The following is a 12,398-nucleotide window of genomic DNA, read 5'->3' as shown; positions in this document are numbered from 1 at the left end:
ACACTTAGTAAAATAAAATTTGAACTTCCTTATCTTCTCTTCATTAGAACATATTAATTCCCACTACTTTTCACTTTCAGAAGAAAGCATTAAATACATTTTGTCCCCCCAAATATACTGTCTAGATTCTAATAAAAAAAAAAACCTCTGTTAAAGTATGTTTTTTTCTAAAGATTAAACAAATCAAATTTGCCCCATCAGTAAACCATTTAAAAACTACAGATTTTAATAACTGATTACTAAATAAATCACAAGTTACTTTGGGACATTATAAAAATGAAAAGTTTAAATATCTCTTAAGTACAAATTTTTGAGATTAAGATGGAATCATATCTTTCACTCTACTCAGGAAAAGAGATACTGTTTAAGAGGCTGCATTCAAGATTATGTACACTTTTTAATAATCAAGAACATAATTCCACTACTGGCTGAATTCTATTCACAATACACAACTTCCTAAAAACCCAATTGGGAGACCATTTCCCATCCCCTCAACTCAATCAGTCACCCGTGTTACTGCATGTTTTCATGCACATTGTGAATGTTCCACTGCAATTCACACTGAGGTACTGCCCCCTCTTTAACCAACAGCCAGAATGTCTTTATTCACCTGAAAAAAAGTATACATTGCCTTCATGCTCATGAGTAAGTCATCTACAGACCTATGCTTTTCCACTTCTTTTTCAACTCAAGGCTTGTTTTTTTTTTTAAGATTTTATTTATTTATTTGACAGAGAGAGACACTGTGAGAGAGGGAACACAAGCAGGGGGAGTGGGAGAGGGAGAAGCAGGCTTCTGGCAGAGCAGGGAGCCTGATGCGGGGCTCGATCCCAGAACCCTGTGATCATGACCTGGGCCAAAGGCAGACGTTTAACGACTGAGCCACCCAGGTGCCCGAAGGCTTGCTTTTTTTTTTAAATTTTTTAATTTATCCATTTGAGAGAGACAGCACAAGCGGGGGGGGGGGGGGCAGAGGGAGAAGCAGACTCCCCACTGAGCAGGGAGCCTTGAGATCATGACCTCAGGTGAAGGCTGAAAGGCGCCCCAAGGCATGCTTTTACATTTCAAGACTAGCTGGGATACATTTTAAGGAATGGACACAGGTGGAAGGGTGAAGAAATACCACTATAAATGAAAGCAGATGAAAACTACAGAAGATCAGTGTTGTTCTAACAACACAACACTGAAAGTAGAAAATGAAGTTTCTAAAGAGTACATTTTAATATGTCAGTACATAAGAAAAGGCATGGGGAAAGATATAAGAGGAAAAAGACATGTCCTCTTTGGAGATAGGAGAAACGAGCTGTGGCAGGTGATCTGACCAGGCAAAAGAAAGCCAACCAAAGAGGATTTAGCCTAATGGGGGTTAATTATTGACCCTGCTGGTCAAGAGAGTTGAAAATGTTTTTTCTCAAAAATTAATATTCTCAACTACTACTTTGTTTTGCAATTCCTAAGGCATTTTAAAGTATTCCCATCTATTTTCAGGCTTTTAAATGTTTTTTCTTTTTACTTTTAATTCATCTTCAATTATTCCTGCTTTCCTAGGATTTTCTTCCTGTATTTTTTTTTCATTTTTTAAAAGATTTCATTTATTTTTGCGTGTGCATGCACGAGCACACGAGAGAGAGAGAGAGAGAGAGAGAACGCACGTGTGCACACACAAGGGGGGGCAGAGGGAGAAGCAGACTCCCCATTGAGAGGGAGCCCAATGCAAGACTTGATCCCATGACCCTGGGATCATGACCTGAGCGGAAGGTAGACACTTAACGGACAGAGACACCCAGGTGCCCTCTCCTTATTTTCAGACTATTTTTCCTGCTCTTCTATATTTGTGATAGGGAAAAAGCAAAACATAAATATATGTAAATGTAATGTAAATGGTCAATAACTGAAGTGGCTAAAAAGGAGGATTAGCTGGAATAAGCTAAATAGCTACAAAATAATCTCAAATCACCAAGTTTCCAACACTGGAAAACTTGATTGGTAGTATTCATTTTGACCAAACTGTTCTGTTGGAAAATTTCCTTTAACCCAAATTTTGGCATGAAGCACATATCTGTATAGTAATCAGTAACATTCACAAGTTAATTTCATCCAGATTTAATGTAAAGTGGCTAAAAAAAAAAGTCTAAAACAAGTTTTAATTTAGGCAATTGGAAAAATAAACCAGGGATACATATTGATCAGGGATGGGGGAAGGGCACAGATATTACTTTTTCCACTACTGGGTAAGGAATCCTAGAAATTAACATGTTCCCTAACTCTAAGCAAAAGCTACAAATCATTAGCCCCATGAGGTGTCCAACACAGACTGGAGTGCCTGCAGCCTATGCCAACTGAACAACTTTACTATAAAGTTATCATTCAGAAGCCTGGGCCTCTCATCATTACCATTATTGGGAACTATCCAAATAAAGTCCCTCCTGTCATCTATGTTTCTGAATTTTTCTCTGTATTTCTCTTATACCATGTTGTCTCTGGCAGTTCTCCTCCCTCTCAATCCTTTTCATTTTGAATTCCCCTTATATATTTTTTAACTCACCCCTCTCCCCCTACACACACACACACACACACACACACACACACACACACCTCTTCAGATCTTCATGTAATGCTATCATCTCTCTAGCTTAATTAAATTTTAGTTACCCTGAAGGACAGCACTTTTCAAACACTTTTTTCAAAATGGAAGCTGCACATTTTTCCACACTCCACTACTCTCACCAGAGAAGGCTTTGGTCTTAGTGCAGCTCCACATCACCACTTCCAATTTCATCACTCCAGTGAAGAAAAAAATACCTTCTCCTTTGAGGTTCATGCCTTCCAGCTAATTTATCCTTGTTCCTGCCATCTATTAAACTTCTAGTCATCTCTCACATTCAACACCGGTTCCTGGCTTGTAAGCCTTCTCCATTCAATCCCATTATCAATGTCCATGTGGCATCATCTATGTAAAACTTAAGAACTGAGATGTTCTTCAGTTCCTCAGCCTTGCCCATAATTACTGCTCTGCCTCTGAAATTCTGAACCCCAATCTCTCACTCCATGATTAAAACCTCCTATCCTTCCAGTTCCACTCCCATTCCTCCATCTGTTCTTCAATTTATTGAGAAACCGTAGGGGTGCCTGGGTGGCTTAGTCCGTTAAGCGACCCTTGATTTCAGCTCAGATCATGACCTTGGGGTCCTGAGACTGAATCCCATGTTGGGTTCCAAGCTCAGCAGAGTCTGCTTATCCCTCTCCCTCTGCTCCTACCCTCACTCACTCTCTCTCTCTCAAATAAATACATAAAATCTTAAAAAAGAAAAAGAAAAAGAAACTGGACAGCCCCTCCTCATTAACCCCCTTCTGGAAACTGGACAGCCCCTCTTTATCAACTCCCTTCTGGATACCTTTGCTTCTTACAATTTTAAAGGTATTCCATCATCCATCCACTTTTTAAACAACATCCTAAATTGTTTTGCCCTTTTGTCCTATTCTACCTATAAGGGAAAACTTCAATTCTTGAATGAGTTGGCTTCTAAACTTGGGTGCTTAGTATAAAGTCATCAAAATGGCCCAGGGCTACTACAAATTCACAGTCTTCAACTTAGTCATGTGCATTTCTCAGCAATCTTATTAAACATTCTCTCTCCCATGCTCCTCAGTGGAGATTTCAAATGGTCCCCTCTTTCTTGAACCCTTCATTCAACTTTATCTCTTACTCAGTTAAACAACTTTGTGTCCAATTTCAGAGAAAATCAAGGCCTTCAGACCAAACTTCACTTTCTTGCTCCTCTCCATCCACATCTACACCAATATGCATCTTTAAATTTCTCCCCAACTCAGGGAAGAGGTATTCCTCTTGTCCTTTACTAAACATTCTATTTGGGTCCTGCATCCCACTCCCCCAACCTCTTAACTTCAAATCACCCTCCCCACCCCTCCCATGGTCCTATTGTTTCCTATGCCTCTCCACTGGGTCTTTCCTTTGAGCATATAAACATACTTACACATCTTTAAGATCTTAAAAATCTAAACAAGTAACTCTCCCTTACTCCTCATCCCTATTTCTGCCATATATATCCTTTTTGACAACTAAGCTTTCTGAAAGGGTTATTCAAATCTACAATGGGTATCTTCATTTTCTCACTTTTTGTCTATTTTCCTCAATCCATATTTATCTGGCTTCTGCTCTACTTACTCCTCCACCTGTAACTCTCTCCTCTCTTGGGTTCTTGAAATCACTCACCTGGTTTTTCTTGTACTTCTCTGGTCACAACTGATTGGTCTATTTCATGGACTTCTCATCTTTTTCCTGATCCTTAAATGTCAGTGTGTCCTACAATTCTGTCCTTGGTCCTCCTATCACACTGCTCTGAACTAGTGATCTCATCCATAACCACAGGTTCAACTAAAATTTACATTTTGAGGACCCTCAAATAGATTGCTCAGTCTAGATCCCTCCCCTAAACTCAAGATTCCTTGTAAACTATCAAATATCTGTACTTGTATGTTCCATACATATCTCAAACTTAGTATGTCCAGAATTTAGGGTATGATTTTTCTCTCTAAACCATTACCAATACTTACCCATCTAGGAATTATCCTAGAATTCTCTTTATTCCTCACCCTATATGGCCAATAAGTCCTAAATAATTCTCTGATCTGTTTCTGTTCCTTTGGTCCTGAGACACTAAGGACTTTTTTTTTCTAGAATGACACAATCTTTTCAATTTTGCCTACTCTACAACACTCAGTATATATTCTTTCTAAAATTCAAATCTCAACCTTCTCTTGTTTCAGGACTGGCTTTATTATACAAAATCCCAATTCTTTATTTTCACATGGTATGCAAGATCCCTTGTGATCTGAACCTTGCCGACATTTCCAACCCTCATCTTTTGTCACTACCTCACATTCCAGATACTTTCTACACTCCAGATACTTTATTTTCATTTTTAAAATTACATATCACTTTTTAAAAATCTCTGTACTTTTTCATGACCTATTGTTTAGGGGTACACTATTCCCATCTTTTATCTTCTTGTCCTTAAACCTCATTTTCAGTGTTCGGATTTTTGAAAACTTTTCCTCATGTTCCCAGACTAAGTAAATGGTGTGTCTTCCTTTGTGGTCCTGTATCATAGCATATAATCCACACCTATATCATGGCACTTACTAACTGCACTGTAAATATGTCTCCCCCATGTGCTTATGATCTCTTTGAAGGGAGGGAGCTATGTCTTTCATCACTACATACCTGGTGATTAGAACATTGCTGCTAATCAATGTTTACTGAATTAATGATATAGTTTATAAAATACTTTTATATCTTGACACTAATTTATATAGTCATGACAATATATTTATACTGCTTTATTTGCAGTTTACAAAGTATGTACTTTCACATACATAAACCTGTACAATTCTCAGAGACATCTGGATGTTTGGTATGGCAGGTTTTATCCCCATTTCACAAATGGGATAAGAGGTTCAGAGAACCTAAATGGCTTTCTCAAGGTGTTTCTTTTCTTTTCTTTTTTTTTCTCAAGGTGTTTCAACTAGTAAGGGGTAGAACCATGGTTGAAATTGAGTTCTTCAGAACACTACTCCAATATAATCTGTCTTATAACAACAAAATAACAATGCTCTTCTGGTCAAAGAGTCATCAAAAGTTTCCTCATCATGAAAATGGGTATAACCCACTCCAGTGCCAGGACTAGAAGCAAGCATTGGCCACATGCTCTAAAAAAAGATTCAATAAATCCTACAGTTACAGTCTTCAAATTTTCAAAGTACCCCTTGGGTTCTTTTTAATCTGTGGTGGTTATTTGAATATAGTACCTTTCCCTCAAAATTGGTTCCCCTTCCTGTCTTATTTGTGACATGGTTATCACCACTCTGTCACTGTTCTCTTCTAAGACTCCAAGTCCTACTGATTCTTCAAATTCTCTTCATTTTCTTACATCTCCATTGCTGCAGTGCTAGTTCAAGTTATCACTTTGTGTACTAAAAAAATCTAACTAAGCTCTACTTTCCCTCCCCCTTCATGTACAAAACACTGCTAGATTAACCTACTCAAAAATTTGGGGTTGTTTCTTGAGAACTAAAGAATAAAGGGGGGAGCCTCAAACTTATTTCTAAGATCCTTCCCTATTTGACCATTCTAGTCTTTTACACGTCATTCCAATCTTTGCCTCTAACTACAATTGCTCAATTTAATCAATCCCTAAAGCAAAATTAGTCTGATTGTTTCCTGAAAAAGTTTTGCTCTTCTACTTGTTCCCACACCCAATCACTGATCCAACAGATCTTTTTTTTTTTAATTAGAGAGAGCGCGCGGGGAGCAGCAGAAGGAGAGGGAGAAGCAGGCTCCCTGCTGAGCAGGGAGCCCAATGCAGGGCTCAATCCCAGGACCCCAGGATCATGACCCAAGCCGAAGGCAGACACCTAACTAACTAAGCCACCCAGGTGCCCCAATATATCTACTCCTAAAATTATGCAGAATTTGCATCATATTTGGTTTCTCTCTTTCCCTTAATGCATGCCTTGGTCATTCTGCACTTGGACTGCTTTGGTCCTAAGACGCTGAATAAGGACTCCCCCCGCCCCTTAGAATTACTACAATCATTTCAATTTTGCCCACTCTATAACACTCAGAATTCTCTTTCTAAAATTCAATAATTAATCTCTGACACCTGATTTAAGCCTCTCCCCCTCCTAATATTTTGTTCTACACAATACCAAGTTACCTTTCAAAAACCAAGATACTGGATCATTCTCCTATTTTAAAACCTTCAATAATAATGATGATGGCTAGCATTGGTTAATTTAAGAGATAAGGTTAATATAACCTAGGAAATAAAGGAAATATATCGAATGCAAAGGACAGTCACAGTGTGCATACTAAAATGAACATATACACAATATAGACAAATGCCCTCTAAGTGGTAAAGGTGGATTCTTATATCAAGACTAACAGATTCAATAATCTCAAGAGACAATCATGTGCCAGGCCATCCACTGAGGTACATACTTTACATGGACTATCTCCATTAATCCTTCAAAAACCACATAATAATACTTTATTAATTCTATTTTACAGATGAGAACATTGAAGCTTGGTGATATCAAGTACCTTGTCCACAGTGAAAAGGTTATTAAGGTAACCTAGGATTCAAACCCAGGCAACTGGACTCCAAAGCCTCTTAATCATCCAGAGGCTATACTGCTTACTAGCTTAAGTTTCAGCTCAACTTAGTGTACAAAAAATGGTTTCCAACATCATCTCCTGCCACTCACAGTCAAGCAGTTACACACTACTGTCTCACATTTTCAAGTTTTTTTTTCAAACTCCACGTCTTTCTGCTGCTGTTTCCTCTATTCCAGTCCTACCTTCTATCTGGAAAAACTCTACTCATCCTTCAAGGCCCACCTCAAAACATAATCCTCTCATTGATGCTTTTTCTCCAAATAAGAGAGTTAACTCCTTCTTTACAGCTGCAACAGCACTTTGTACATACCTTGTTATATTATTTATTTGCAATAATGTCTCCCCCATTAGACTGCCAGCACTCCAAGAGAATCTTAACTTAATTATACTAATCCAATTCTGTATCTTCAATGCTTATTATGCTTTGGTACAAAGCAAGTACTCAATAAATGTTGCACAAATAAATGGTCCCAATCCTCTGCCTATTTAAATCCTACACTTCCTTCAAGGCCTCTTTCTTCCTTGTATAAACCCTTGTTAGACTGACCATTCCAGTCCAGAGACATCACTACCTCCTTTGAACTCAAGTCACTTATCTGGCAATTATTAATTGCACCCATCCTTATGACATATACAAATAACTTTTCATGAGTACTTATTTCTCCAAGGACCAAGACTATTCTTCATTTTTTTATACTTCTGTTGTCTCCCTACAGTTTTTAGCATACAGCACGCATTTCATAAATATTTGCTATTTGATTACTTTGATGTCCAAAATAAATTTTACATAACATCCAAGAATGCCCAACTATCTTCAGCTAACTTTATCTGTGTATAAATAAACATTTTTATGATAAAATGAAGTCATATGATTGGTACTGAAACATACTCCATTTAATAAAACAAGATTCTTTTCATCAAACTTTTCCTTACAACTCTTGCTAATTCATTCAATAACTCTGGAACCTAAAGCTTTTGCCTTACTACTAAGCAGCTATATTTCTTCCTTGGCATTTTTCTTCTAAGATGACTTGTTACCACAACGTTCTCTCTCCTTCCCTTCCTCCCTCCCTCCCTCCATCTCTTTCTGTCTCTGTCTCTCTCATACACACACACTCACAGACACTATTTTCTCTGTTCCTTTGCTTTCTCTAGGACACATGGTACTGAAGATTTTAGAATGCTTAACAATTTAATGGGGGTGGGAGGAAAAAGAAAAATCATTTTCAAGAGTTATCTTTTTAGATAGGTAAGTCCACAAAATACATTTAGTAAACAAAAATTAAAATTCAAGTTGCTTTAAAATATGATGAAATAGAACTAGCGAGAAATACTGAAGTAGCCATGTGACCCAAAGACCTATGTGGGTCATCTAGCAATCTGTAATGAAAATAAGCAATCCTAATAAAGCTATGTACTAGAAAATACTTGAGCCAAATGACCTCAGACTTAACACTCACACACACACACTTCAGCATTTTGGTTCAATCTGAAAGTCTGATAATTTAAGACATGAGGTTAATATAACCAAGGAAATAAAGAAAATATATTGAATACAAAGGAAAGTCACAGGGTGCATACTAAAATGAACATATACACAATACAGACAATGCCCTCTAAGTGATAAAGGTGGATTCTTATATCAAGACTAGCAGATTCAATAATCTCAAGAGACAACTGAGGTTTACAAATCTGGGACCTCATCTACACAGCAAAAAGTACATTTTTAAGATATCTGGAAATAAAAGGTAGGGTAGTATCTGGATAATTCAGGTTGAGTAAACTGGGCGGGGGAGGGGGAGGAGAGCAATATGCATAAACTCAGGGTTTTATGTTGTAATTACCCATACCAATTTTGCTGATGTAGCAGTAAGGCACTCATGCAGATACAATTAGCCGTTTTTCCTAGTTTGTTTCCATTTTCTTATTTCCAACTTATCTTAGCTGAAGAATAGAAAAATGCTTAACAGAAAATGGTTAAGAGGGCATACATCTCACCCAAACCACTGGGCTATAGCAACTTTCAAACAGAAGAATTTGACCTGAGCCAGCAGCAGCTGGAGTAGGCTCAGAAATGAAATTGCTGGGGAGCCTGGGTGGCTCTGCCTTCTGCTCAGGTCATGATCCTGGGGTCCTGGGATCAAGCCCAGCTTCAGGATTCCACGCTTGGCAGGGAATCTGCTCATCCTCTTCCTTCTGTCCCTACCCTCACCCCCAATGCTCTCTTGCTCTCTAATAAATAAAATTAAAAAAAAAATTAAATTGCTTTAACTAGCCAGGAAACCTAATTGCCCATAATCAGCGATATGGAATCACCATTAATAATTTTAATAATTTCAGTGAAAAGCTATTTAAATTGATACATGAATCACCTACAGTATTCCAAGATCTCAAACTTCATATGAAGTGAACTTTAAGCACATGATATTAAATACAGAAAGATCTATAGCCCTTGCGATACTATCATGACCATAAAATATAGCCTTCCTGACTAAAAGTGTAAGAGTATAAAATTTAGAAACTATAAGGAAAAGGTTCAGGGAGTAGAAGACTACTTGTATTCAATGCCAACAATGGTCTCCATGATATTACTACTATGAAATGATACAGATGCAAAACTAGCACATACTAAACTTATTAGAAATCTGGATTTTAACAAATTGAACTAGCACTGTGGCCATATATGTTCTGACAAGGGTGTTCTCTATCATCAAATATAACATTATGGTAAAATTATTGAAAGAAGGCAGGCAAGAAGCCTGAAGATGAAATCTCCAAAAGTGGATTTCTGTATGAAAGGTGAATTTCCCAGTAATTTCTGCGAAGGCCAGAGCGGAGACTCCATGAGCAGTGCAAACCAGTCTGTTGCCACCATCTCTAAACATGTGATCCATATCAGGCATTCCAGCTGCTAACAAATTCCATAAAGAAATGAAAGTTGTTTTGGTGAAGAATATGCTACTAAGCACATGAGATCTTATACCTATGAGCTCTATATAACTATAATTTTCTACACCAACAAGCTCCTTTCCTATTTAATCAAATGACTTTTATTCCAAATCAGTAACTTGCAAATGTGACCATCCTGGATTCACAACTCACCCCTAAGGAATATGCCTTTATGTTTGGAATCTTATTTTTACTGTTATTAAAGCAGTACAGTAGAGGAAAACATTATCATATGTATGACAAAAAAACAGTAAGATTCACAAGCATAAGGATAGCACAAACTCACTGCTCGGGAATGTGACTGGTTGTCCTAACTAATAGTACAGTGAAGAGTGCCCAGGGGAATGGACAAACAACACAGATACATAGTCAGAAAATGAAGCAGCAGCCCATGTCTCTGTTCCCAACCCCCACAAAACTCCAGGATTTCATGTTAGGACAACCAATCTGAACTACCAATCTTTTTTTTTTCTTCTTCTCTTTTTATAAAGATTTCTCGGGACAAGAATGCCATAAACCCTTTATTCAGCTCATTCCAATGCCTGGCCCAACTGGATATACTACTAACTTTTTAAAAATTGTCTACACAAGCCTGGATATAAATCAGTGTTATTATTAAAGAAGGCTCAAATTGAAAAATTAAAATTAAAAAAAAACCACAGAGGATAAAGGTTTTCTTGTTTTTAAATATTTTAATGGAAACATGTCTGGCCAAATTTCAAAAACTGGACTACCAATGTTTAATAAACATTGTGCCAGTATATTTGAGAAGCTGAATGAAAATAAGTAGGTAAAAGAAGTATCTAGCCTTCCAAAATAAACGTAACACAACAAAGAAAACTTTATTCTAAAATGATGTTAATTTATGACCAAGCTACACAGTAAAGAAAAATCACTTCAGATTGTTTTTCACCTCCCCATTGGTGTTTGAAGTTGTTGGGCTCTCCCAGAGAGCATGGAAATCTTAAGCAACAGTCAATTTGCCTCAATATCTCTATTTTAAATTAATCTGCTTATCTGTTGTCGGTAAATATACATAAATTCTGCCCCAGCTGAGAAATATTTAATTTTTTCTTCTATGGGTGTTTGTTCGCAAGGTGAGGGATAACCCCTTTTGGTCTTTATGTTGACCGGTTTTCTAAATAAATGCTTCTTCCTATCCACAAGGCGCTTTTTTTCCTTTTATGCTGCCTTTTCTCCATCTATTCTGCACTTAAAGCCGGGGCCCCCAAATGCCGCTTCGTCTCTTCACCCTTGTCCAATCCCACACGGTTCCCCCAGTTTCCGCGTGGAGTGACACCTGAGGGCCAAGCGCGAACCCCTGCGGCTGGCGCTAACGAGGCGCGAATCGGGCTGACGGCTGTCACTGGGGAGCAGGCGTGGGCCAAAGCCGAGGTGATTTCTGACTGCTCATCGCCCGGCCCCGCGTGGCTGAAGGTCTCCAAGCCCCTCGGTCCGCCCAGGCAAGCCAGGCGTGCAGCTGTCGCGGGGCAGGAAGCTACTCGCGGCCTCTGGGACGCTTTGACAGGCCCAGAAGAAAAAGAAAAGGGCTCACTGCGGCTAGGAGACTCACCCCTACGGCTAGGAGACCTCAAGAGCGAAACGCCCGCCTCGGGCCTGAAGGCAGGCGAGAGACGGCAGAGCCGCCGCTACCGACTCAGCCCAGCCCAGCAGGGGCCCGCCCAGGGGCCACTCCCCAAGGGAGGCAGCCAGTCACTCGCCCGCCCTTCCGGGCCCGCTCCGGAGGGGACGGTCTCCCGCCCGCCCTCACACACAGCTCTTCAGGCCAGGCCCCCAGGGCTTCGTCCACCTCTCACCTTTGACGACGCGGTCAGCCCCGGGAGGGGGCGGCGGGGGCGGGGGTGGGGGCGGTGCAGCCCGGGCCGGCTCCGGGGCGGCCATGCTGGGCCCGGGGCTCGGCTAGGCGCTGGGCCGGGCGGGGCTGGGGGCGGGGGCGGCGGCTACCAGAGCCAAGCGGCGGCGCCGCCGGGGAACATGGCGGACCCTCTTTCCCTACAGAGGGGCTAAGACCGGCATGCACCGCGCTTTGCGGGGGTGGGGGCGGGGCAGACTCTAGGGACCTGGGCAAAATTACTGAGGCTGGGAGAGAAACAGGCCAAGGGATCAGGTTAAAATTCTGGGCCCGCAGAAACAATAGAGAGTGGAGAGGGAGGGCTATCTATTGCTAGTAGCGGCAGTGAATGAGTGCGAGGAAACATGACACTGGTTCTCATGGAGCTCCCGGTACGAT

At 40.0% G+C, this 12,398-nt stretch overlaps 1 protein-coding gene across 5 annotated transcripts in view; it reads right to left on the bottom strand.

Moving 5' to 3' along the window:
• The window catches only part of PPP3CB (protein phosphatase 3 catalytic subunit beta), a 51,997-nt gene extending 39,943 nt beyond the window's left edge, over positions 1-12,054 (bottom strand). For 3 of the 5 annotated variants that reach the window (XM_028109539.2, XM_028109541.2, XM_028109542.2), the window contains exon 1: positions 11,965-12,054. In XM_028109539.2, coding sequence (XP_027965340.2) covers positions 11,965-12,049 — 85 coding nt within the window. In that variant the 5' untranslated portion in view covers positions 12,050-12,054. Of the gene's footprint in view, positions 1-11,720; positions 11,797-11,964 lie in introns of those variants that run through there. The other 2 variants (XM_028109540.2, XM_028109544.2) reach the window with 2 other exon arrangements.
• Between the last annotated feature and the right edge of the window lie 344 nt (positions 12,055-12,398).

The sequence above is a fragment of the Eumetopias jubatus genome, unplaced genomic scaffold (assembly GCF_037043125.1).
Source record: "Eumetopias jubatus isolate StellerSeaLion01/CBP00866 unplaced genomic scaffold, mEumJub1_p1.0 scaffold_17, whole genome shotgun sequence".
NCBI classification, from domain to species: domain Eukaryota; kingdom Metazoa; phylum Chordata; class Mammalia; order Carnivora; family Otariidae; genus Eumetopias; species Eumetopias jubatus.
The sequence above is the reverse complement of the archived record's forward strand: the minus strand, read 5'-3'. Positions and strand labels throughout refer to the sequence as shown.